Raw genomic sequence first — 22,770 nt, forward strand, 5'->3', positions numbered from 1 at the left:
TTATTCAATTTGATTTGATTGATTTTTGACATATAAAAAATAAGTTTAGATTAATTCACGTTTATCAATAAATAAAATCATTCTCAAATCGAAACGGATCGATTTTAATAAAAAGACGTCATTTTGATTAGGATGTTGTTTATGTTAGAGTATTAATATATTAGAAAATAATTCTAAATTTATGATATTGTTTATCTATTTGATTTTATATTGATTAGCCTTAAACTCTAAGTAACTTACTTATTGGATTATTTATTTTTTTGTAATGTGTTAGAGATTTTTATCTTAATCCTTGATGATAGTATTTATTTAAGAATTTCATTTTATTGAGTGATAATATCTTATATCAATTTAAATTATTTTACTTAATAAATTTTCTTGATGATACTCTTATGTGAAAAGAAAATAAGTCTTCGTGAATCACAAAATAATAATAATAATAATAATAATAATAATAATAATAATAATAATAATAATAATAATAATAATAATAATAATAATAATCGGTAAACTAAACCATATCAGACCATTTAAATCATATTGGTTTGGTTTGATTTTAATTTTTTATTGATCCGATTTAATTTCTTAAAATATCAAACTATTTAGGATTGGTTCGACTTAGGTTTGAACATGAGACCGATCCAAATCGAACCATGCTCACCTTATAAAGATCCATGGCATAGCATAAAACTCCTCAAACTACTTTAATTGATATTATTACTATTGTTATTATTTTAAGTGGTGCACTTTTTTTTTAGAGTTCCGATACTCCTCAATTGGTAGATGAACTGGAGAAGAACAATTATGGAATCATATTGTCCATGACTGGTGCCATAGTCTAGAGTTAGATGGACCTCTAGGAGAGCAGATTAGTGAGGTTCCTTCAATCATGGTCATCATGTGAATCACGAATAATGGCCACGACTGGATAACAGGTATAGTTTCCTTTCATGCAGGAACATGGAGGGTTCAAACACGTTCCTGGTTTGGCCTCCTGTCCTAGACTCCACGACCAGTTGGATTGGGGCGTGCCGATGACCATCTTTTGCGAAGATCAACGTAATCAAATAAGGCAAACCCTTTACACTAGTTTGGGTTTTTTTTTTTTTTTGGTAGGAAAAAAAATTTTTTTTTTGGTAGGAAAATTACACTAGTTTGGGTTTGGTACTACGCTTAATCCAAACAAACGTGACATACGTGGCTGATCCCTCTATCTGGAACGGAAGAGAAAATCGATCCCATGTCATTTTTATTTTTATTTCTTTTAATGCAAAGACAATACCCCTTGTCTGCACGCCGAGGGCAGGAAATTTGAATTTAAATCGTGGCGACCGGTGGGCTCCCACCAGTGACTGCCGCCCATGAATGAAGGTACAAAACATTACACAGCCGGGCGACCACTTCGCGGCAAAGAAGAGTCTTTTCATAGCCTTCGTCAGCCGCCCCGGCCGCTCGACACTCGTCAGCTATTCCTGATTCGAGCGGGAGGGTGCGAGCTCCGCGGAAGACGGGAGGGGTGGGGCGCAGACCAGGTTACGTCAACACCATACGACTGAAACCCACGTTGAATCCCGTTTCAAGAAATTGCGTGTGACGTTGCGTGCTGGGCCCCGCAGAATAGCGCTCCGCTGGAAACATGAAGAGCCCGCCCTCGCCATCTCTCTCCTTGCTCTCACAAATTGCAAATTTAAATTCTACAATAGAAATGACACGAGGCATTGCTTAGTCCAATTTTATAGTAGATTTAAAAGAATAAAAACAATGACTTTATGGTACATAATTAAGAAATATATATAGAGTTTGAGAAATTTGATTTACCGTCACCATGTATGGACATGTCTCCGTACTCCATTCATCTGAAGGGTATACGAAGGAAAATACTTTGCGGCCTGCTGATGAGCATTTCGAGCCCTCCACAGGTGACATAGCAACAATGTATTCAACCATTTGCCCGCGTATCTCCCCAATTTCCAGAACTGCATCTGTCCCTTTCTAATCATGTGGTATAAAAAAGTTTTTGAATAAATTATATTTCTGATCCTTAAATCAAATTAAATTTTTTAAAAAAATTTAAATTATAAAAAATTAAAATTTAATTCTGAATAATCTAAATCAATTTAATATTATTCTTAGACGTGATTCTATTGATTTTTTATCATCAAAAATCCTCTGTGACAACTTTTGATATTTATGTGAAGTTTATGTAGTATTAAAATTTAAAAAAATCTATTTATATGAAAATAATAATAATAATTTTTTCTTCTCTATTTCTATTTTTCTTTCTTCTTTTCTGATTATCTTTCTACTTCTCTTCTTTGAGGAGGATGGGATCATGGAGGGAGGAGATTTGGAATAGAAAGAGAAGACAATAAAATCAACATCGACTCGATGAGAAGCGTTGGGAGGAGATGAGTGGAGGAGATGAATCGAGCAAAGAAGAAGGATTGGGTCATAGAGGGAATGGGGTTTTCTTCTTTTTCTTTGTTTTTCATTAAACTTTTGGGGATAAAAAAAAGAGAGGTGGGAGATAAGAGATTTGAGAAGGGGGTAGATGGAAAGAGTTTAGAGATGGAGTGGTGAGAAATAAAGAAGAAAGGTTGTGAGGAAGGAGAAAGATGGAGCTGTGGAGAAAAAGGGATTTTTTTTGTTTCTCTTTTTTTTTCATTGATATTTTGGAGGATGGGAAGAAGAGAAATGAGAGATGAAAGATCTAACGAGAGGGTGGATGGGGAGATAGATGGGAGATGAGGGATTTGGAAAAGAAAATAAAATTAGGCTTTTGGAACATGTCAACAGATTTGAGAAAGAAGAAGATGATGTAGTTCAAAATATTTTAAGCATATCAATGCCAGTTGAGCCGTATGACCAAAAGATACTCTACATAAGCACCGAAGGTTACCATATTAGACTTTTGGTAAGAAAAAATCGTCGGAATCATCCTAGAGGACAACATTAAATTGATTCAGATAGTTCGGATAGTCACTTTAGTTTTTTGTCGTTTATGGATCATTTAAAAAAATTCAACTTAGGGATCAAGAACATAATTTATCTAAGGGCACACAGATTTCAACCAAAAAAAAAAAAAAAAGCATACGGAGAACTGTACTAGTCCTTTCTACCATATGATACCATGAGCATTTTATATGGACTTTGCAAAGCAGCATAGCATCACTCCGTGTATCAATCATATATATGCCAGGCACTCTATTGCAAAATTATCTATTAATTAATTGAAATCTAAAGTTATAATAAATAACTATATATAGAAAAATAGGGTACAATGATTTATGTGATTTGGCTTTTAATCTATATCCATAGATGAAGATGGAGAGAAATTTCACCATATCAAAAGATAGAATATAAAAAGTATACGACAACTCAAATAATAAAAGACAGCCTTCCAATAACAAAAGAAGTGTGATTATACTATACACGGAGCCACCAAATCTTAAGACAAAGAGAAAAGATCAAAATATTCAAACGGACCAATAAAGTCTAAAATAGATTGAATTCATACCACAAGTCATACCAAATTCAAGCTACATTCAATAAATTTTTATTTTGATTTGAATTCCATCAACCTGTAATACAAGATAGTGAACTCTTCTATATCTCTTCCAACAATGTCTGTATGAGCCTAGCTTAATATCTCAAAATACAAATTAAGTCCAAACAGTACTTGAACTTAAGAGTGATAAGTGGCTTGGTCATTATATCTGCTGGATTATCTATCGTATGAATTTTCTTCAATGTAATAACATATTATAATACAACATCCTAAATGAAGTGGTATCTGATATTAATATGCTTGATCTTTTCATGATACATCTAATTTTTAATCGAATGTATAGCACTCTGACTGTCACAATAAACATTAGTTACATTCTATTGTGAGCTAAGATCACCAATCAGACCTCACAATCAAATGGCCTCCTTCATTGCTTCTGTCATTATCATATACTCTACCTCTATAGTAGATAAAATAATGATAGACTGTAAAATCATTTTCTGACTGATGGTACAATCTGAGAGAGTGAAGATATAGCCTGTTAGAGATCTCCTCCTATCCAAATCACCTACAAAATCAGAGTCCATATAACCAACAATACTGCTGTAAGTGTCAGAATCCTAATCATATCCAAACCAACATCTGTAGTGCCTCTCAAATAGCATAAGATCTATTTCACAGAATGCCAATGGACCTTTTCTGGATGCCCTACGTACTTGCTAACAACACTAATGGCTTGTCAGATATCTGAATGTGTGCAAACCACGATATATATGATCCTTGTGAATACACTAGTATATAGAACATATGATATATATTCCTCCCCTCATCTGATTGGGGAGGTAAAGTAGCTGAAAGTGTGAAGTATATTGCAAGTGGAGTACTCACTGGTTTGCAATCTTGCATACCAAAATGCTCAAACAACTTCATAATATAATTTTTTGGTGACAAGAATAATCTATCTATGCATCGATCCTTGTGTATCTCTATACCGAAAATTACTTCATTGCACCTAAATCTTTCATCTCAAATTTACTACTAAGTTCAGTCTTAAACTTCTTAATCTCAAATATATTCTTTATTACAATGAGTATGTCATCAACATAGAGCAACAAATAAATAAAAGAACCATTTGAAAACCTCCTATGATAAACACAACAATCATAGTCACTCTGAGAATAATAATACCTAAATATAAATACATCAAACTGCTTATATCACTGCCTCGAAGATTGCTTCAAATCATACAATAATTTTCTCAATAAGCAAATATGATCCTCCTTATCTTGAGTAATAAATTCCTTTGACTTTTACATGTAAATCTATTCCTCAAGCTTATCATGCAAGAAAGCTATCTTGACATTAAACTGCTCAAGCTTTAAGTCAAAAAATACAATAATGACAAGCAACACATACATAGATCTGTATTTTATAAAGTGAGAGAAAACTTCATTAAAGTTTATACATTTCCTCTGACCGTGGTCTTTTGTAACTAAGCGTGCTTTGAACCTTAGTTCTTTAACCTCTAGGATTCCTTCTTTCTTCTTGAAGACACATTTGTATCCAACAATCTTCTGACCTTGTAATGGTTTCACTAGCTCCTATGTTTGATTATTATGAAGAAACTCAATCTCTTCACTCATAATAATAGACTACTGTTTAGACTCACGATTAGTGATGGCCTTATAATAACTGATAGGATTTTGAAGCTTAATAGACTCTACCATAGATAATATAAAAGAGATCAAATCTATATATCCATATCTTTGAGGAGGTCTAATCTACTTCCTCGATCTACTAGTGGCTATTATGTACTACTGCTCTTATGGGACATCTCTCTCATTAACAATCTCAGACCCATCATCCTAAACAGGCTAAACTGAAACATCACTCTGTGTGGATGAACTGAAGGTTTATCCTCAAGCTCTACCTGCTCATTAATACTATGATTTTTATTTATAGTAACTGACTTATTTCTTGAATGAAGCATCACCTTTTCATCACGAATAATATCTCTATTGATTATGAATTTTGAGAATCAGGCTCAATATATTACAATCTGCAGCTTTTCATCCTAGATTGAGAATCAGAGAAGAGATATTTATGTACCTTTTTTTAAGTTTACTGTCATGTGTATAAGCAGAATAACCAAATATCTTTAAAATAGAAAAATCAACAGATATACTAGACCATACCTCAATAGGAGTTTTCACTTAATAGCAGTGGATGGAGACCTATTCAATAAGTAGCAAGCCATATTAACAGCTTCAATCTAAAAATTATGAGATAAATAAGATTAAGAAAGCATACACCGTGCTCTCTCCAAAGGAGTCTTGTTTATGCATTCTACAACACTATTATGTTGTGGTATCTTTCTAACTGTGCAATGTCTCATAATCCTTTCAGCCTTGTAGAACTTATTAAACTAATCCTCACAAAACTCTATATCATTATCAGTTCTCAATCTCTTAATCTTATTACCGGACTTTTTCTCAACAAGCTCTTTTCACTTCTTAAATGTGAGAGACTTATTTTTTGTGCTTTGAAAAGTATATCCAAACTTTCTTCAAAAACTCATCGATGAAATTCAAAAAATATAGAGAACCACCATTAGACTGAATAGGTGCAGGACTCCAAAGATTAGTGTTGGGGGAAAATCTCTCCCGGATGATAATGTGAAGAGGCCCAAGGCCCAAAAAGTCTAGGCCCAGCAAATTAAGATCCCTCGTCATCGCCGACCTCTCATCGGCTACTCTTGTGACCGATTGACTCCCGGCTCCTAAACAACTGGTCGATGCCCCGCTGCCCGAGTGGTCGAGACTTCATCGACTAGCTTCTGGCAAGCTTTCCCCTAGGCAACCGATCACCCAAGGCCGATTAGGTGGCAGCACTCAACAGATTCATTCAACCGACTTATGGATCCTCTCCCTCCGATCCACGTCGGGCCCAATCTGGACTCAAGGTTTACCTCTGTCGATCAAGGTTTCTGCTCATGGGCTGGGATCCCAAGGCATGGATGTCGGCTAAGCGGCTAAATGCCAAGTGTGGCCATCATGCAATCCCGTCAGGTCATATCAAGTCACGTCACCCTGTGGTCATATCCCGAGTGGCCAACTGCGCGCCATGATAAGAAGCTGTGCTAAATCAAGCCATCCTGGAGTCATTAATTACACCACATGCATGGTAAGGCCTGCCACCACGGCCCCTGACAAGATGCGATGAATTGAGACAGCTGGGAGGGCAAGGAATGGCCCCCTTCTGCCTCCCATTATGGCTCTTTCCTCGGAGGTCAATCGAAAAGTGGCCAATTCATGGTCGGCTAACCCTCCTTCAGGCATCCTCTCAGTCCCATCGAAGCCCCCATAGGTCTACTCACAGCTGTCAAGTGACAGTTGGCCACGACACCTGAGGCAATGATGATAGACCGTCCTTCAGAATCTCCCACCTCCGCCTATAAGAGGAGGCCTAAAGAAAACCCCAAAAAAGATAAGCAAAAACTCTACCTCTCACGTTCCTCCTTCTGTTGGATTAGATTTCTGACTTGAGCATCGGAGAGTCTCCATTAGAGATTTTTGCCTCTCATGCTCCTCCTCCTATTGGATTAGATTTTTGACTTGAGCATCGGAGAGTCCCCGTCGGAGCAACCTCTGATCTAAATTTTTCTTGCAGGTCTTGCCCCCGATGGTCCGGCTCACCAATAACTCCAGCCACTCTGATGTTAGATGGAAATTGACACTAATAGATTAGCGCTAGAGCAAAAATCGTGCCCACTTGGAGAAGTGCAAGTTGAGAGCAGCATAAGCTATGGCACTCAGGAGAACATCTTTCTGCCGCACCAACACCATCGTACGACTGGAGGGAAGTTAGGCCAACCACGCTGCTCGGCCTGCCGCTTCAGGAGATCGTCTACTCCCGCGGTCGGAGGAGGTGATGGTAGAGCAGTTCAACCAACTTTTCCAATAGCTTCAAAGTTTGACTGTTGCCGTCCAGACGATCCAGGCTGTCTCGACACCCCACCGATGGCGCCGTCGCCCGCTCAGGTAGCCTCGATCCTACCATTTGCTGCCTTGCAGCCCAACTCGATACTGCAGGCGACGGCACCACCATGGAATCCACCGTGGGTCGCCCTTCAAAGCCCGAAGAGGCAGCAAACCCACTAGAGCCACCTCGAAAGTCTAGAACCAAGGCGACGGTGGCCCCTGAGCCTCCAATTGGGGCATGATTCAACTCTCGATCGACGTTCGCCCTAGCATTCTAAGGCGTGCCCCACTCGAGATGTAGACGTTGAACGGTCACTTCAAGAGCTTGATCAATGAATCAAGGTGATCAATAATAAGGTCATGATACCATATGACGGGTTCAACACCGACCCATTGTTTGATTCAAGAATCATGCAAGAACCGCTCCCTCCCCATTTCAAGGCCCCGTAGTTGAAAAGCTATGACGGGACAGCCGACCCCATCGACCACCTCGAGAGTTTCAAAGCGATGATGCTCCTTCATGGGGCTACTAATGCCATCTTTTGCCGAACCTTCCCATCTGCCTTAAAGGGAGCGGCTCGACATTAGTATTCTAGCTTGAAGCCGACTTCAATCCACTCATTCGAGTAGCTGAGCCAATCTTTCGTCGATCATTTTGTCAGCAGCCTATGATAGTAAAAGCGATCTAACTACGTCCACACTATTAAGTAGAAGAAGGATGAGTCGATCCACTATTATATCAGCCGTTTTAACATGGCCACTCTTGACGTTTGTGACTTGGATCAGTCAGTCGCGATGTCCACAATCATAAGTGGACTTTTGAAGAATGAGCTCAAATGATCATTGGTGAAGACCTACCTTCAAGACTATGCCAACATGTTAACCCGAGTGGAGAAGTACGCATGCATGAAGGAGGTCTTCACAGAAGAAGATACCCCTGTTGAGAGGATGCCCAAGATTTTGAATAAGGAGCGCTTGCAGAAATGAGAGGAGAAGACTCGATCGTGCTCCAGATCTCCACCTTGTCGTCAAAGAAATGGGACCCCTCCTTGGAATCACCGACCCATAAGCCCTCGAAGGAAGGATCGACACGTCTCGCCCCCGCTAAGGAGATACCATACTTACACCCCACTAAATACCCCAAGGACCCAAATGTTGATGGAGATCAGGGGGTAGCTCCCCAAGGCACGAAAGTTACGGATACCTCCTTTTCAGAGGAATCCTGATAAATGCTATCTGTATCATCAGGATCACGATCACAACACGAAAGAATGAGTCCAACTCCGAGATGAAATCGAAGAACTCATCAAATGTGACCAGTTGGATTGGTTCATTCGACAAAGGAGGGAGCAGTGAGAGGACCAACGAAGGTCACCCCAATCAGCTCAGCAATCACCGCAGACCGAGCTACAGGAGGACCAACCCTCAGTTGGCATAATAAACACCATCATGGGGGGTAGAGCAGCCAAAGGGTCGACGGAGGTGGGGGAGCAATAAAATGGCAAAGAACCGAAGAGCCACAATAATGCGATAGTTGTAACACTTAATATTGAAAACTATGATGTACGCCATATCTTGATAGATAACAAAAGCTCCATCGACGTCTTATTCTATGATGCTTTTGTAAAAATAAGGGTATGTTGATCGGCTTGGAAAAATAGGCTCCTCGCTCGTCGGATTCACTGGGGATGCCATTCCTGTGGAAGGAGTCATTACCTTACCCATGAAGGCTGATCGATTCCTTCTCCAGTCTACGGCACAGGTCGATTTTCTGATCGTCCGAGCACCTTCAGATTATAATACCATCCTCGACCGACCAGGTCTGAACATGCTCCAGACCATTGTGTCCACGTACTACCTGAAGATGAAGTTTCCGACAATGAACGGAGTCAGGGAGGTCTGTAGAGACCAAGATTTGGCATGCTAATACTACAACATCACTCTCTGAGGAGTTAAGCTCGTCGAGTCTTACTTGGTTGAAGGACTGGACACCCACGACGAGTTGATTGAGGAGTGCGAAAAACTAGCTAAGGATCCATGACCATTCCCTTGGCTAACGGAAACCAAGAGCACACTATCCAGATAGAGTCGAACCTAGATTAGGTAACAAAAGATCAGCTAACCTCTTTTTTGCAAGAAAAATACTGACATTTTTGTTTGGACATCGATGGATATGCCGGGCATCGACCCCTCGATGATGGTACACCAACTAAATACCAATCTATGGTATCAACCCATCAAACAGAAGAAGCGGAGTTTGGCGTTCGAGCGGCAGAAGGCAATAGATGAGGACATGGACAAGCTGCTCAAAGCAAGCTTTATCAAAGAGACAACCTATCTGGAGTGGATCGCGAATGTAATTATGGTGAAGAAGGCAAATGAAAAATGACGTATCCGCATCGACTTCACCGATCTGAATAAAATCTGCCTAAAGGATAGCTATCCTCTATCGAAGATTGATCAACTAGTCGATGCTACATCAAGCCATGTGCTCCTCACCTTCAAGGACGACTTTTTCGGTTATAACCAAGCCAAGCTGGCATCTACAAGGTAACTCCCCTTCCTCGGATGACAGGTGACAGCCTCGACTGGAAAGGTGGGCACCCTCGCTCGTGAAGAAAATACTCACTGTATGCCCATGGCAAAAGGAACCGCCCCATCGCATCATAGCACACGAGACGTGAATCTCCACTCTAAGATGGGGGGAGATCACCCCCTTATTAAAAGAAGAGCCAAATTCAAGTGCCCCATAACTACCCCTATTAAATCATGATGCGTGTCAACTAAGAATTGACTATGGGCACTGCCTCAATCGACACGCATTTAATTCGGATATGAATGGAGCGATCGTGCCACTTCACCTCCCCTCTCCTGGACTTTGAGATGATGTGCCTTCAATGCAGGCATAGAAGTGCAGGTATGATCTGAAAATCATGCGCACACCCCACCAGTAGAACGACTCTTCACATTCTCAATCGACGTGCATAGGATTACTCCCTTCCCCCGACCAAAGCTCGGATTCGGGAGTAGAGCGCATGTGTTGGGAGAAAATCCCATCCGGACGATAATGTGAAGAGGCCCAAAGCCCAAAAAATTTAGGCCCAGCAAATTAAGGTCCCTCATCGTCGCCGACCTTTCATTGGCTACTCTCATGACTGATTGACTCCCGGCTCCCAAACAACTGATCGATGCCCCACTATCCGAGTGGCCGAGACTTTACCGACTGGCTTCTGGTAAGCTCTCCCCTCAGTAACCAATCACCCCCAGGCCGATTAGACGGCAGCACACAATGGATTCATTCAGTCGACTTATGGATCCTCTCCCTCCGACCCACATCGAGCCCAGTCCCGACTCCAAGTTTACATCCTTCTGCCGACCACAGTTTTTGCTCATGGGTTAGGATCCCAAGGCACAGACATCGATTGAGCGGCTAAATGCCAAGCGTGGCCACATGCAATCCCATTGAGTCATGTCAAGTCACATCACCCCAAAGTCATATCCTGAGCAGCCAACTGCACGTTGTGATAAAAAGCTGTGCTAAATCAAGCCATCCTAGAGTCATTAATTACACCATATGCACGGTAAGACCCACTGCTGTGGCCCCTAACAAGATGCGACGGATTGAGGTGGCTGGAGGGCCAAGGATGCCCCCTTCTGCCTCCCATTTATGACTCTTCCATTGGAGGTCAACCAAAAAGCGATCGATCCATGATCGACTGACCCTCCTTCAGGCATCTTCTTAGTCCCATCGAAGCCCCTGTGGATCTACTGATAGCTATCAAGCGATGGTTGGCCACGACACCGAAGGCGATGATAGCAGACCATCTTTCAGAAGCTTTCGCCTCCACCTATAAGAGGAGGCCTAAAGGGGACCCCAAAAAAAGTATGCAAAAACTCTGCTTCTCATGCTCCTCCTTCTATTAGATTAGATGTCTGATTTGAGCATCGGAGAATCTCCATCAGAGCAACCTCCGATCGAGACTTTACTTGTAGGTCTCACCCTCTGTGGCTCGGCTCATCACTAACTCCAACCGCTCCGACATTGGGTAGAAATCGGCACCAACAATCAGAATAGATATAATCCAACGTGTCCTTTATTCTGTGGATAGATGTGCTGAACTTAACTCTAGACTACTTATAAACATAATACTCACAAAAGTCAAACTTTTCGATTTTCTGACTATACAATAAATTCTGTTTACTTAAAATAGATATGTCAGCTTCACTCATATGACTCAAATGTATATACCACAAATGAGTACTATCTGAATCTAGATCTGATAGGAAAACTAATGGAGCATCAACAACTGTACTATTCTGAAGTAAATAGAAACCATAAGACAATCTATCTTTGAGCATAATAAGAACACCTTTTGAAATCTTTAAAACTATGTATCTATTAGAATATTTAAAAGTATGTGAATTAAGAGCAGCATTTGCCAAACCATCTCGAACCGGATGGTTCAAGGCATTTGAAGCCGTATCGACAGTAAATCAAGATGGTTTGGTTGGATAAATCAAAACACCAGATGAGGCAGAAGAAAAGAGAGAAAGGATGGGAGAAAAAGAGGGGACAATACTATGGAAGGCCGGTGGTGGCCACTCGAGGCCACTGGAGGGCAGTGGAGGCTGTTGTGGCTCGATGTCGTCCAATAAGATATTTAATCAAGAGAGAAAAAAAAAAGAGAAGCAACAATATCGAAGGCAGGTACAATCGACGAAGAGACCGTCAGAGGACATCGGATGGCCGTTATGGCCATCGAACGATGAAAAATGCATGGATGGAGCCATGGCCGTGGATAGGGGCGACTGAACCTATTCAATTCATCATATTTTTTAAAAACGATAATGAATAATGAAGCCGGCAATGAGTTTGTCAACTTCACTAAATTCAGCAAATCCATTACCGACTTCATTATTTTAGAATTTTTAAAAAAAATTAGAGAAATAGTGAAGCCAGCAATAGATGTGCCAGCTTCACTGTGGTCGGAGTTTTTAAGTGAAGCCGGCAAATCTATTACGAGCTTCACTATTTCATAATTTTTTTAAAACAAAATTGATGAAATAATGAAGCCGACAATGGATGTGTTGGTTTCATTGTGGTCGGAGTTTTTAAAAATAGATCCGTGAAACAAGAGCGATCGTCCCTGTGGTGGTAGGCTTCCCCTCTCTCCTATTCTTTCCCTCCCCCCTCTCTCTATCTTTCTTTCGATTGAGATTTGGTGGAGAAAATGAAGGCCTTGACAGGCCTTTAAGCGCGCCCGTGATCCGTCTGTAGCCACCATTAGCATCTCCTCAGGCCACCCTCACCCTTCCTCCCCCTTTTCCCTCCCTTTCCCCTCTTTCACTCTTTTCCTCTCCGATTCTCTTTTTCTCTTTTATTTCAATTCATGCCAGATCCAGTATGGATCCATACCAACTCATACCGTCAATCGACCGACATAGATTTCGATTTCATGGATCTTGATCAAGAGTACTTAAAAAAATTAGATTCTTCCTCAAATCTGATACGTGAGGTACATCAGATAAGATCCTAATAATACCATCATACATCTTGATCCGAATGATTTTTATATCAACAATCTTATAGGACATGTTATTCCACATGAGTACAACACCACCATCAATAGGATGATAATTGAAAAATCAATCCTGATGAAAATATATATGATAAAAATATGTTGAATCAAGAATCCAAGCATCTCTAAACAAATTGACAGATATTAAGAGGACATTGACACCATCAAAATTGTCCTCTACTATACTGACCGAATCACTGACATCAGAGAAATTGTCGGACTTCCCCTTCTTTTCTTTGAGTTTGGGACACTCAAATTTTTAGTGCCATTCCTTTTTACAATAATCTCATTTGCTTTCCTTCCCCTTAGATTTTGATATACCTTTATTATTTCCTAAACTTGAATCCAAATTCTTTTTTTTAGATCTACCTCTAGCAACCAGACCATCCATATGATTTCCATTCCAAGTTTCAGACATCTTTTTTTTTTTAACTCTCTCGAGTTTAACGAAGCCCTTACGTCTTCCATAGAAATAGTATCCAACTATATAGCATAATATTAACAAAATGCTCAAATAAAGGAGGTAATGAACATAACAGAATAAGAGCTGGATCCTCATCATCAATTTTCACATCCATATTTTTTATATCTAGAATAATTTTCTTGAATTCATCAAGGTGGTCTTTAAGAGGTATATCTTTCTTCATCTGAAGAATGTACATCCACTGCTTCAGATAAGCCAATTTGTTAGAGAATTGATTATATAGATGCTCGCCAATCTGAGCCATAATGCTATAACAGATGACTTATTCGCAACCTCTTATAAAATCTCAACCGCTAGAGATGACTGAATTGCATTGTGTGCATACTCTAAGAGATCTTTATCCTCTTCTGATAATATTATCAGCAAAGCATCTCTATCCTTTAGTACTTTCAGTAATTTCTACTGAACCAATAAGACTCGCATCTTCACACACTAAAGATTGAAATCGTTCTTCTTATTGAATTTCTCGATCTTGAATTTTATGACCATCACAAAGAGATCACGAAGAACAAAAAATAAAATCAATAGAGAATCAAAAGTCCAAAATAAATTTGACGAACAAATCTAAACAATCTGAACCTCTGACTCTCATACCAGTTTATTGCCAGATTACCTATTAATTAGTAAGAATCTTAAATTATAATAAATAATCACATGCAGAAAAATAAGATACAACGATTTATGTAGTTCGATCTTTAGCCTACATTCATGAACGAAAATGGAGAGAAATTTTATTATATCAAAAAAATAGAGTACAGAGAGTATACAGCAACTGAAATAACCAAAGTCGGCCCTCCAATAATAAAAGAGGTGTGATTACAATATATATATATATTCATCTTGAAATTAAAAAAAAGATTAAAATACTTAAATGAGTCAATAAAGTCCAAAATAGATCGAATTATACTGTAAGTGACAGCAAATTCAAGCCACGCTCAACACACTTTTATTGTGATTTTCCTTTACACCAATAGACGCTATCCATTCTCTAGATAACATATCAGCTGTACAACCATGCCTCCAAAATCCACATAGATGCATATGTGTAGAACTTGAGGCTATAACAAATAGGGATTTTGTATTGAAGATCACAGGTGAGGTTCACTCAACAATTAATTGAAGGTAGATGGATTGATATAGCCGATTGGAGAGTGGTAGTACATTGGATTCTTGTAAAGGTGCAGCAATATTTGCTCTCTCCAACAAGTGGCATTGAACTTAGCTGGCTACCCTATAAAAACTTTCAAAATGGTAGAAGCACCCAAATTGTTATCTTTTATGAGAATAACTGTTGTGCTAGAGCAGTAACATGTGATGCACTTCCAAGAATGATTGAGAAGTTTGATCAAAGAGTGACGGGGCGGGCCAGAGAGAGAGCGAGAGCTGAAATTACGTCAAATGTGAAGAGGGAGAATTTTAAGAATCATATACGAAGTATAGTCCTATATGCAATAATTAGTGGAAGTAGATGGAGTAACATAGATTATTGAGATCAAAACTTAACGTCTTAAGCTTTTATTTTGAATCAGATTCTAAATTATATATCAAGGTCTTCTTTTAGTTAGACTCGAACTCCCAGTTTTTCCTTCAACAATTTTGATCTAAGTGGTAAAATGCAAGCGGATTTCTTTTCTTTTTCTTTCTTTTTCTTTTTTGCTGTTTTGTTTGTGTTGCCCATGATATTCGTATCATGGCTCATGAAAAAATTATAAAATGCAGTGGGACAAGAGAGATGATGAAAAGATGCGCAAGCCATGCTAAGAGCATAGGATAGATTTGAAACGTCAAGATGCCAAGAAAACTATGCCACAAAACATGAACAGATGGGTTCACGTAGAGGACCTTAACAAAAAGAAATTCAGAATTGAATTAGACGTGCATGCGCAAAAAAAAAAAAAATAGATATACTAGGGCCTGTTAGATGGGCTCATTGTTGTGCTTGATGTTCCTGAAGGAGAAATTATGTTATAAAAGATGCAATATGGGATTTAATATATTTAAGACAGTAAGCTTTGATATGAATCATACAAACATACCAGATATTGAAAAGATGATTTTTCATTATAACTACATCTGTCTTCAACATACCCAAAATCGCAAAAGAATAAAAGACCAGTTGGATTTGATGAAAAACAGCAGCATATGAGAACCGCATAATCAACTGCTATGTGCAGTGACAGTATCAGGCTATATAAATTGGTCTTATCAAGGTTCACTGAAAAATATGCAATATATTTAACCACTACATAGTTCAGTAGGCGTACGCTAAGCAGCGCTTGCAAAAAAAAAAAAAAAGGCATGAATGGCATGTATGGCGGAGTTTTGCAGCATGAGAAACCTACTTTTCTCTGTTCAAATTCGAACCATCGTTACAAATGTTATGTTGGAGCTTATTAAGATGCAGAAAGAACAAGCAAATTATAGCAGGAAGATAATCTGATACATCTATATTGCAACAGGAATTAAGGTCATCTTACAGCAGAGAAGCTACAAAGACCGATCGGCAGATGCTGGAGAAAGGGATATTGTAAAACATGATGTCTCCCCAGTTGTCAGATGCTGCTGCTGATCTGCTGAGCAGGAACTTGGAGATCTCTTCTTGAACCGAAGGATTCTCTTTCGATGTCGACGGCCTTGTTTGTGTTGTTCCCATTCATGTGCCCCTCGAAGAATCTGATTGCCACAGGCCTATCATTACAAAATATCAAGGTATACCAAGAAATGGTCAGTCTGTACCTCTCAACCTTTTGATTCATTTTAAAATTCTAAGACTTCTTGATAGTTCAATTTGCAGTTTCCTATAATATCTAGGAAGAATACAGTTTTTGCTGGGCTGCTGTAAAAGCTGTCCGGTCCAGGACCAAACCATTTTGAGGCCTAGTCGCAGGTAACACCATCAATATGATGCACATGTACAGCACCATCGACTGAACAAACTCAGTGAAATCATGCAACTCAAACGAGGCAAGAGCAAAGCTTTGTGGAGAAACACGAAACTTTAGCAAAGACATAAATAAATCTACCCAAACTGTCAATTTTTTTCATCTAAATATTATGTTGTGCTGGATAACCAGAATAATTGAGTACACTCAAATCCGATTTTAAACCTAGTCTCATATCCAGATCATAACAGCATTCCAAAAGGGTTCAGAATCCTGACCAACAAGTCTGCACACAACAGAAGACACTGGCATGAATCACTGTATGCTCATTCAGGAAAGATAATAAGATAAACTCAGCTTGTAACACCATATACAATCAGTCCAAATTGGTTGCCCTGAAAGTTGGGAGAAGAAAATGATAACAAGGGTGCAGCGAATCTGATACCAGTAGGTATATCACCATCTCTTTTTGCTGGTTACGCTTCCTTTGCTTTCAAGAATTAATTTTCATGTTAGTCAGCTTCATCTTAAATAGCTAATGGATCTAAGTTGTCTTTAAATTTCTTAATATGTGTAAATTGAACCTTGTTTTATCATGAAAAGGATAGTAAACTAACCTCACAGACATATTGCGTCCACAAGTCCCTTGAAACCAGCTTCTGGCACTGATCATTCCCAACCATTGCCACACCAGTCGAGGAATTAGCTCTTTCAAACAAGAAAGTTCTAACAATATTAACACAAGGTTCAACAACTTTTGTTTGCCATGAATCACCTGCACAGTCTGGCAAAATATGCATTTAATTGATTTCAGAACAGAAGAAGGAAATGTGTTAAGTCATGAAACAATCTTTCAAGCCACTCTATAACCCAATAGCTGCATCCCTCAACCAGCTGGGAGGAGATTCTATGTTTGAGCCATGGGAAGTCTCTACCAAGAGTTTGGACCGGGTAATTATATTGGTCATACTCCAACTGTTATTCTCAAAAGGGAAAAAAGAGGGAAGCAAGATATAAATAAGCTTCTATAAATAAGTGCCAAAAGAGATCACAAGGCATACGAGATAAGGCTTCTGTCACATCAACATGATGCAAGTCCCATCCAAAACATGTCTTCAACCGATTAAGCCTTCGTCTCTAAAAGTAACAAAGTACTTGTTAGATGAGTTTAAATACCGAACTCTATGCTATAGTGTAAAGCAAAGTGTCCTATCAAATGTCACAGTATGAGAAGGGAAGAATTTCATTTACTTGACGACGGGCCAGCTTGCATGTGTTGGCTTTTAGCTTGTCAGTGGCTTCATCTAACAAAATCTTGAGGTCATCATCGGAATGCAAACTGTCTGAAAAGTCCAGTCTGCAGGCCTTGCTATCCTCTTTCTTAGAGAAGTAGCATCTAAAGAATGCCTCAAATTCACGAACACCAATAGCCTGCCGCAAACCCCGAGTATAATCTGCTTCCGGATGGTATATGTCATAGACCTCATCTAACAAACCAGCATCAATCATGCAATCAACTCTCTGTTTAACATATCTATCCAGAACAGGAAGGGAAGCATCCAGCCATATAAAACAACAATGATATCTGAAATTATCAGCTCGTCCCCACTTCTGTCCTGGCACAAGAAACATCTTAGTTTAACTTGCTAAGAAGTATATGCAGGTTCGGATTTCAAATAATGGGGTCTCAACTGACTGCAGAAAACTGAGGCAGGGGAGATGGCTAAAAACTACAAGTATGGCACTAGCTGTGGAGCAAAGAAATGTTCAAAGATACCGAGTGTGGGTTACTGGTTGTTTACATTAGTAATCTAGCAAGATGTTACTTTTTATAGACACATGAAATAAAAATCTCCATGAAACATACATGTGCACTTGCACATAGGCATAAAGGTATATGTGTATGTATGCAACAAACCTCAAAATGCATTTCCTTTAAAATAAGCAATTAATAACAATGTAGAAAACATGTAGCCTTGTACCTCTTTTTTTCTATTTTTAATATAAAGTTCATCAGGCATAAGAAGATATAATGAAACATAAATACATACAAACCAGCTTTGCATCATTATCTAAACATACAAAGCATCAAGATTCAAGTCACAGTAAATCATAAGATGGATGGTAAACAAGGTTAAGCACTTAATGGTGATACTAAATGTTATAACATCAATACAAACAAGGTTCACTAACCTCGGAATGTTTAAAAAATGTAAAAAACAAAGAAATTAACGTGATTTCAGGATTCAGGCTGAACTGCTATAGGTCATCATATAGACAGAACAAGCCAAAAACTGATCCAAAAATACCTGAAATACTAAAATTTCTATTGCCCACAATAACTTTTAGGAAAAACACAAAAATTCTTTAATGTCATTATCTAAACTATTCAGCATAAATTTCTTACCTCTGCAACCTCTCCCTGAAAAAGATTACTAGGCAGGACACCTGAGCTTGCATACAAGCTGAGATAACGGTTTATCTGCATCAACAAAGTGTTACAACAGAAAGAAACATGATCCAGAACGGTTGTTTCAGAAACTGGTGGCATAGAGCACATCAGTTTAAACTGCACTTTTGCTAGGAAGAAATGATTATATAGAACTGGCATTGCTTATTACCAACATTTTCCAACTGCTATGGTACTTTAGAGATATAAAGACATGAATAATTGGTGCAACATGATGTTAATAAGTGGTCATGGTATGAAGAGAGATGAGACATGAATATTCCCCATCCAGATGGAAAGACATAAAAACGGTAGCACTTTGACATAGCATCATAATAATAAATAGTTATAGAATAACCAACTTATCTCAAATGTGTATGTGCATAAGCGCATCACAAGCATGTGCATGTCTTAAAGCAAATACCAGATCAAAATAAATAGCACAGTGCAAGCGCAAGTATTGCCTGTTGGACATATTTAGGAACTTAGATGCACAGAGGTTAGTGCACCAATAAGAAAGAAACCAACAACCAGAAAACTAAGAAAAGGGGGCATGGCAGGGATGCAATAAGCCATTCAGATTATAGAAGCCATAAATTTGTCATGTGGCAGCGCATAAAAAATTGACAAGCAGCTGTGTGAATGAAATTAAATCATACTCAGACTGGACAGGAAAGCAAGGCTTCAATCCCTTCCTGGGAAAAGCCTTATATGATTCTTTTGATCGCCATACAAAAGATCATGCTAAGGTCCTAAATAATTTTTCTCCACAATAATTTTTTATTCCTTACATCATCGAACTCATCTATAAAAACAAGCAAAGGGAGTGATACAGGCTCAAACTCTGCCAAGCCCAAAAAACAGGTCATCATGGCCCAACATTCTTAATAATGGCAGATTGTGCTCCTATAGAACCAATCTACCAGTGCACTAGCCACCACCTGAAGAAATCTGATGGCAGCTAACTACCATCCAAAGGCTTCAGACCTTACTCCAAGATGGACTCCAAGTGTAGGGGAACTGACAACAACCCTTCACACTGTCAAATCATCTGACAGAGCTAAAATTGGCATTGAAAGGCAGCCCAACAGCAAATAGGTCCCGTTGGAACCAATTTTCTCTAGAAGTCTGAGAGCAGTGAGATGACTTAGTTTAGTTACCTTAGAAGTTGTGTTTGTTGGTTTCCTTTTTTTTTTTGGTGGGGGGGGGAATACCCCTTCTTGTACTCAATTTGATCATTAAAATTTATTAAAAAATTAATAAAGTCGCTTTCACTAGGTGCACTCTGGTGTTTTCTTTCTATGCGCTGGACTCTGCACAACCGTGCTGGATTACAGGAATGATGGCACAGTTGGTGGAGTTCTTAGCTGTGGAGCATCTCGAAGGCATTAGTTGGTGGAGTCCTTAATGATGATGAGACCTTCTTGGTAGCCAGGCATTAGTTATCCTTTTTTCTAGTTTTTTTTCTTAACATCTAGATCCTTAGCCTTTAATTATTGAATTTATAATTGCTTTCAAATTATAGGCTTAAATTTATTTTCCTTACATCACTTGTTTTAGTCTTTTTGTTGGGTAACCTTGAAGCTTGCTCTAGGCCCTCAACCTGCATTAGGGGGTCTTTCCTCACATATCTATGACATAGACATGCTAGGAGGAACTTTTATGATTCATGAGTTGAAATTCTACCAATTACAATAAAAAAAACAGAGAATATGCTATAAATCTCAAATCAATAACACTTTCTCAAACTCAGACTTAGAACTGCAGTATTTTTTTTTTTTTTTTTAAATCTGATTAGAAAGCATAAATCTCAACTAAACAGCTTAATTAAATAATACCAACAAATTGACAAATTGTAAAAAAAGCAAAGAATTTTGTCAAAACAGTTGGAAATCAAATAGGAGTCCTTACTTTTCTGTGGTCATTGGGATGGATCCTGTTTGCCGCAACTGGGTCAAGCTCCTTAAGACTATCAAAACTAGCAGTTGAATCAACACTGCCAAGGTCTAATCATCAAACTAGATTAGCCACTGATACAAACTCTCTGCACAGACTAATGCATACTTAACTTTGCTGCAAACAAGACAGAGTATATAATTTGTTACCTTCTCGTAGTTCACCACGTGAGTCCCTCATAGAACATGACACTACATCTTCCACAACATCATCTATAAGGAATGGGCTCACAAGAGACTATAAGGAAGCAAGGATCAAAGGAAAGACGTAAGCTTGAATGGTAACAAGAATGCTATGCTGGAAAAGGGAAAGGTACTTGAAGGAGGAGTGGACCTGAATATAGTAATTTGTCCCCCCAACGATAACAGGAAGGCAGCCACGATATAATATGTCATCTATAATCTTACCAAGTAAAAAGCATACCAAAAGAAGAATACATCAATCCAAGTCGATTCTCTCAAGGAAAAATCTTTTTTTTTTATTATTCTTGGAACAGAGACATAAGAAGGAATCGAGAATAAGAAGGAAACAAATTCTTACGGGAATGGAAAGATCGCGGAAATCCTTGGAAGTGAATTCCACGGACGCGTCAATGGTGCCCAGGAGATGGTGTGGAACACCTGCAATCGGGCGTGCGATTAGTCAATCAAAAAAGAAGTAGAGAAAAGAAGAGGGGAGGGAAGATTTAGATGGAGAGCAGACCGTTGCGTTCTGAGAGAGGGACTTTGTTGGTGAGGACATCGAGGCCTTGATAGACCTGCATGGAATCAGCGTTGACGACCTCCACGCCGGTGAAGTGGGAGGCCAGGTCGATCGCCAGACGCGACTTCCCGGCCCCCGTCGCTCCCATCACCACCACCCCCTTCTTCGCCACCGGCGCTCCTCCGCCTCGGCCGCCATTAGGGTTACGGTTAGTGCAAGGGTCTTCTACAGGAGCGGCAGTGTCTACGGTCCTCGTCGCCATCTCGTCTCGCCAAGGATCGCTTGGAACGATTGGCTCAAACAACGGCTCCCAGAAGGGTTCGGGTTGTACCTGTCGCGCCAAAGAATGACTGGGATCTGGTCATGGACTCATGGGCCCACCAGGCCACAAGCCCAACCTCTCCCACCGATGGACCTAACCATAGAGCTGTGGGTTACCAGGGTTCCGTAGAGAGATTCTTGGCCCTGAATAACATTCCTCTTAACATGTTCCGAGTGGAATGTGGACACTGCAAACCATTTGCAAACCTCATATGAAATTGAGATATTATTATATAAAAGATTAGATGACAAAATTAGAGACTTATTAAGTAATCTAATATATATATATATATATATAATATAAAACAGAGTAACCACGTTGGCGCTTCTCCATTTGACATGTGGATAAAGATAGAGCCACTGTTTTAATGCGTGAATTTTTAAGGCGAAGGAGGAGAAGCCGCTCGGCAAAAAAAAAAAAAAAAAAAATCTCCCTCCTCTGTTCGAAGAGGTTCAGAGAGAAAGAGGAGATCGAAAAAAAGTGGTTTGCGATGGTGATGTCAATGGCAAGATTGGAACTCCGAGCGGCGGCTACTGCCACTTTTTGTGGAGGTGCGAAAAGCGGCTCCTGTCTTGTTATTCTCAACAAGTAGAGCTTCTCCGCCACGATAAGCTTCTCCATTCGTCTCTTCATTCGCGTCAAGCCCTCCCACCTGATTGAGACTCTTGAGGATGCCTCTCTATCGTCGACGAGGATGTTGGCCCCCGTATCCTTTCATTTGCATCAAGCCTCCCACCCGATTGAGACTCCTCTCTGTCGTCGACGAGGATGTTGGCCCCCACAACGAGGATGTCTCTCAAACGGTGATGTTGGTGAGGCTAAAGGTGCCGGTGGTGAGGCTGCTGAAACCTACACCACCACCATAACTCGCATAAAAATTATCACGCCCCGAACCTAACATCCGGATC

The 22,770-nt window shown here is 39.5% G+C and overlaps 1 protein-coding gene across 3 annotated transcripts; it reads right to left on the reverse strand.

Moving 5' to 3' along the window:
* Positions 1 to 1,222: 1,222 nt before the first annotated feature.
* Positions 1,223 to 21,851, reverse strand: LOC105058969 (tRNA dimethylallyltransferase 2). 3 transcript variants are annotated; one of them, XR_003798325.2, is made up of 13 exons: positions 21,541 to 21,851; positions 21,379 to 21,458; positions 21,172 to 21,240; positions 20,988 to 21,075; positions 20,794 to 20,888; positions 18,841 to 18,915; positions 17,685 to 18,044; positions 17,495 to 17,570; positions 17,051 to 17,217; positions 16,879 to 16,923; positions 16,029 to 16,239; positions 1,819 to 1,992; positions 1,223 to 1,694 (listed from the first exon to the last, which is right to left on the reverse strand). XR_003798325.2 is itself a non-coding variant. In XM_029260228.2 (11 exons), the coding sequence occupies exons 1-11, from the start codon at positions 21,800 to 21,802 to the stop codon at positions 16,039 to 16,041; spliced, it is 1,518 nt and encodes a 505-aa protein (XP_029116061.2). In that variant the 5' UTR covers positions 21,803 to 21,851; the 3' UTR covers positions 15,872 to 16,038. The 3 variants fall into 3 exon arrangements, 2 of the variants coding, with proteins under 2 accessions (XP_029116061.2, XP_010940367.2); XM_029260228.2 differs by lacking the exons at positions 1,223 to 1,694; positions 1,819 to 1,992 and having other exon boundaries at positions 15,872 to 16,239; XM_010942065.2 differs by lacking the exons at positions 1,223 to 1,694; positions 1,819 to 1,992; positions 16,879 to 16,923 and having other exon boundaries at positions 15,872 to 16,239.
* Between the last annotated feature and the right edge of the window lie 919 nt (positions 21,852 to 22,770).

The sequence above is a fragment of the Elaeis guineensis genome, chromosome 9 (genome assembly GCF_000442705.2).
Source record: "Elaeis guineensis isolate ETL-2024a chromosome 9, EG11, whole genome shotgun sequence".
NCBI lineage: Eukaryota > Viridiplantae > Streptophyta > Magnoliopsida > Arecales > Arecaceae > Elaeis > Elaeis guineensis.

Excerpts from the sequence above, each read along its gene's own strand:
- LOC105058969 (XM_029260228.2), bottom strand. The coding sequence starts at position 21,802 with ATGGCGACGAGGACCGTAGACACTGCCGCTCCTGTAGAAGACCCTTGC. Across the intron at positions 18,045-18,840 it reads TTCAGGGAGAGGTTGCAGAG|AAGTGGGGACGAGCTGATAA; the intron begins GTAAGAAATTTA and ends GTGCCAGGACAG. Across the intron at positions 16,924-17,050 it reads GGACGCAATATGTCTGTGAG|CAAAGGAAGCGTAACCAGCA; the intron begins GTTAGTTTACTA and ends AATTCTTGAAAG.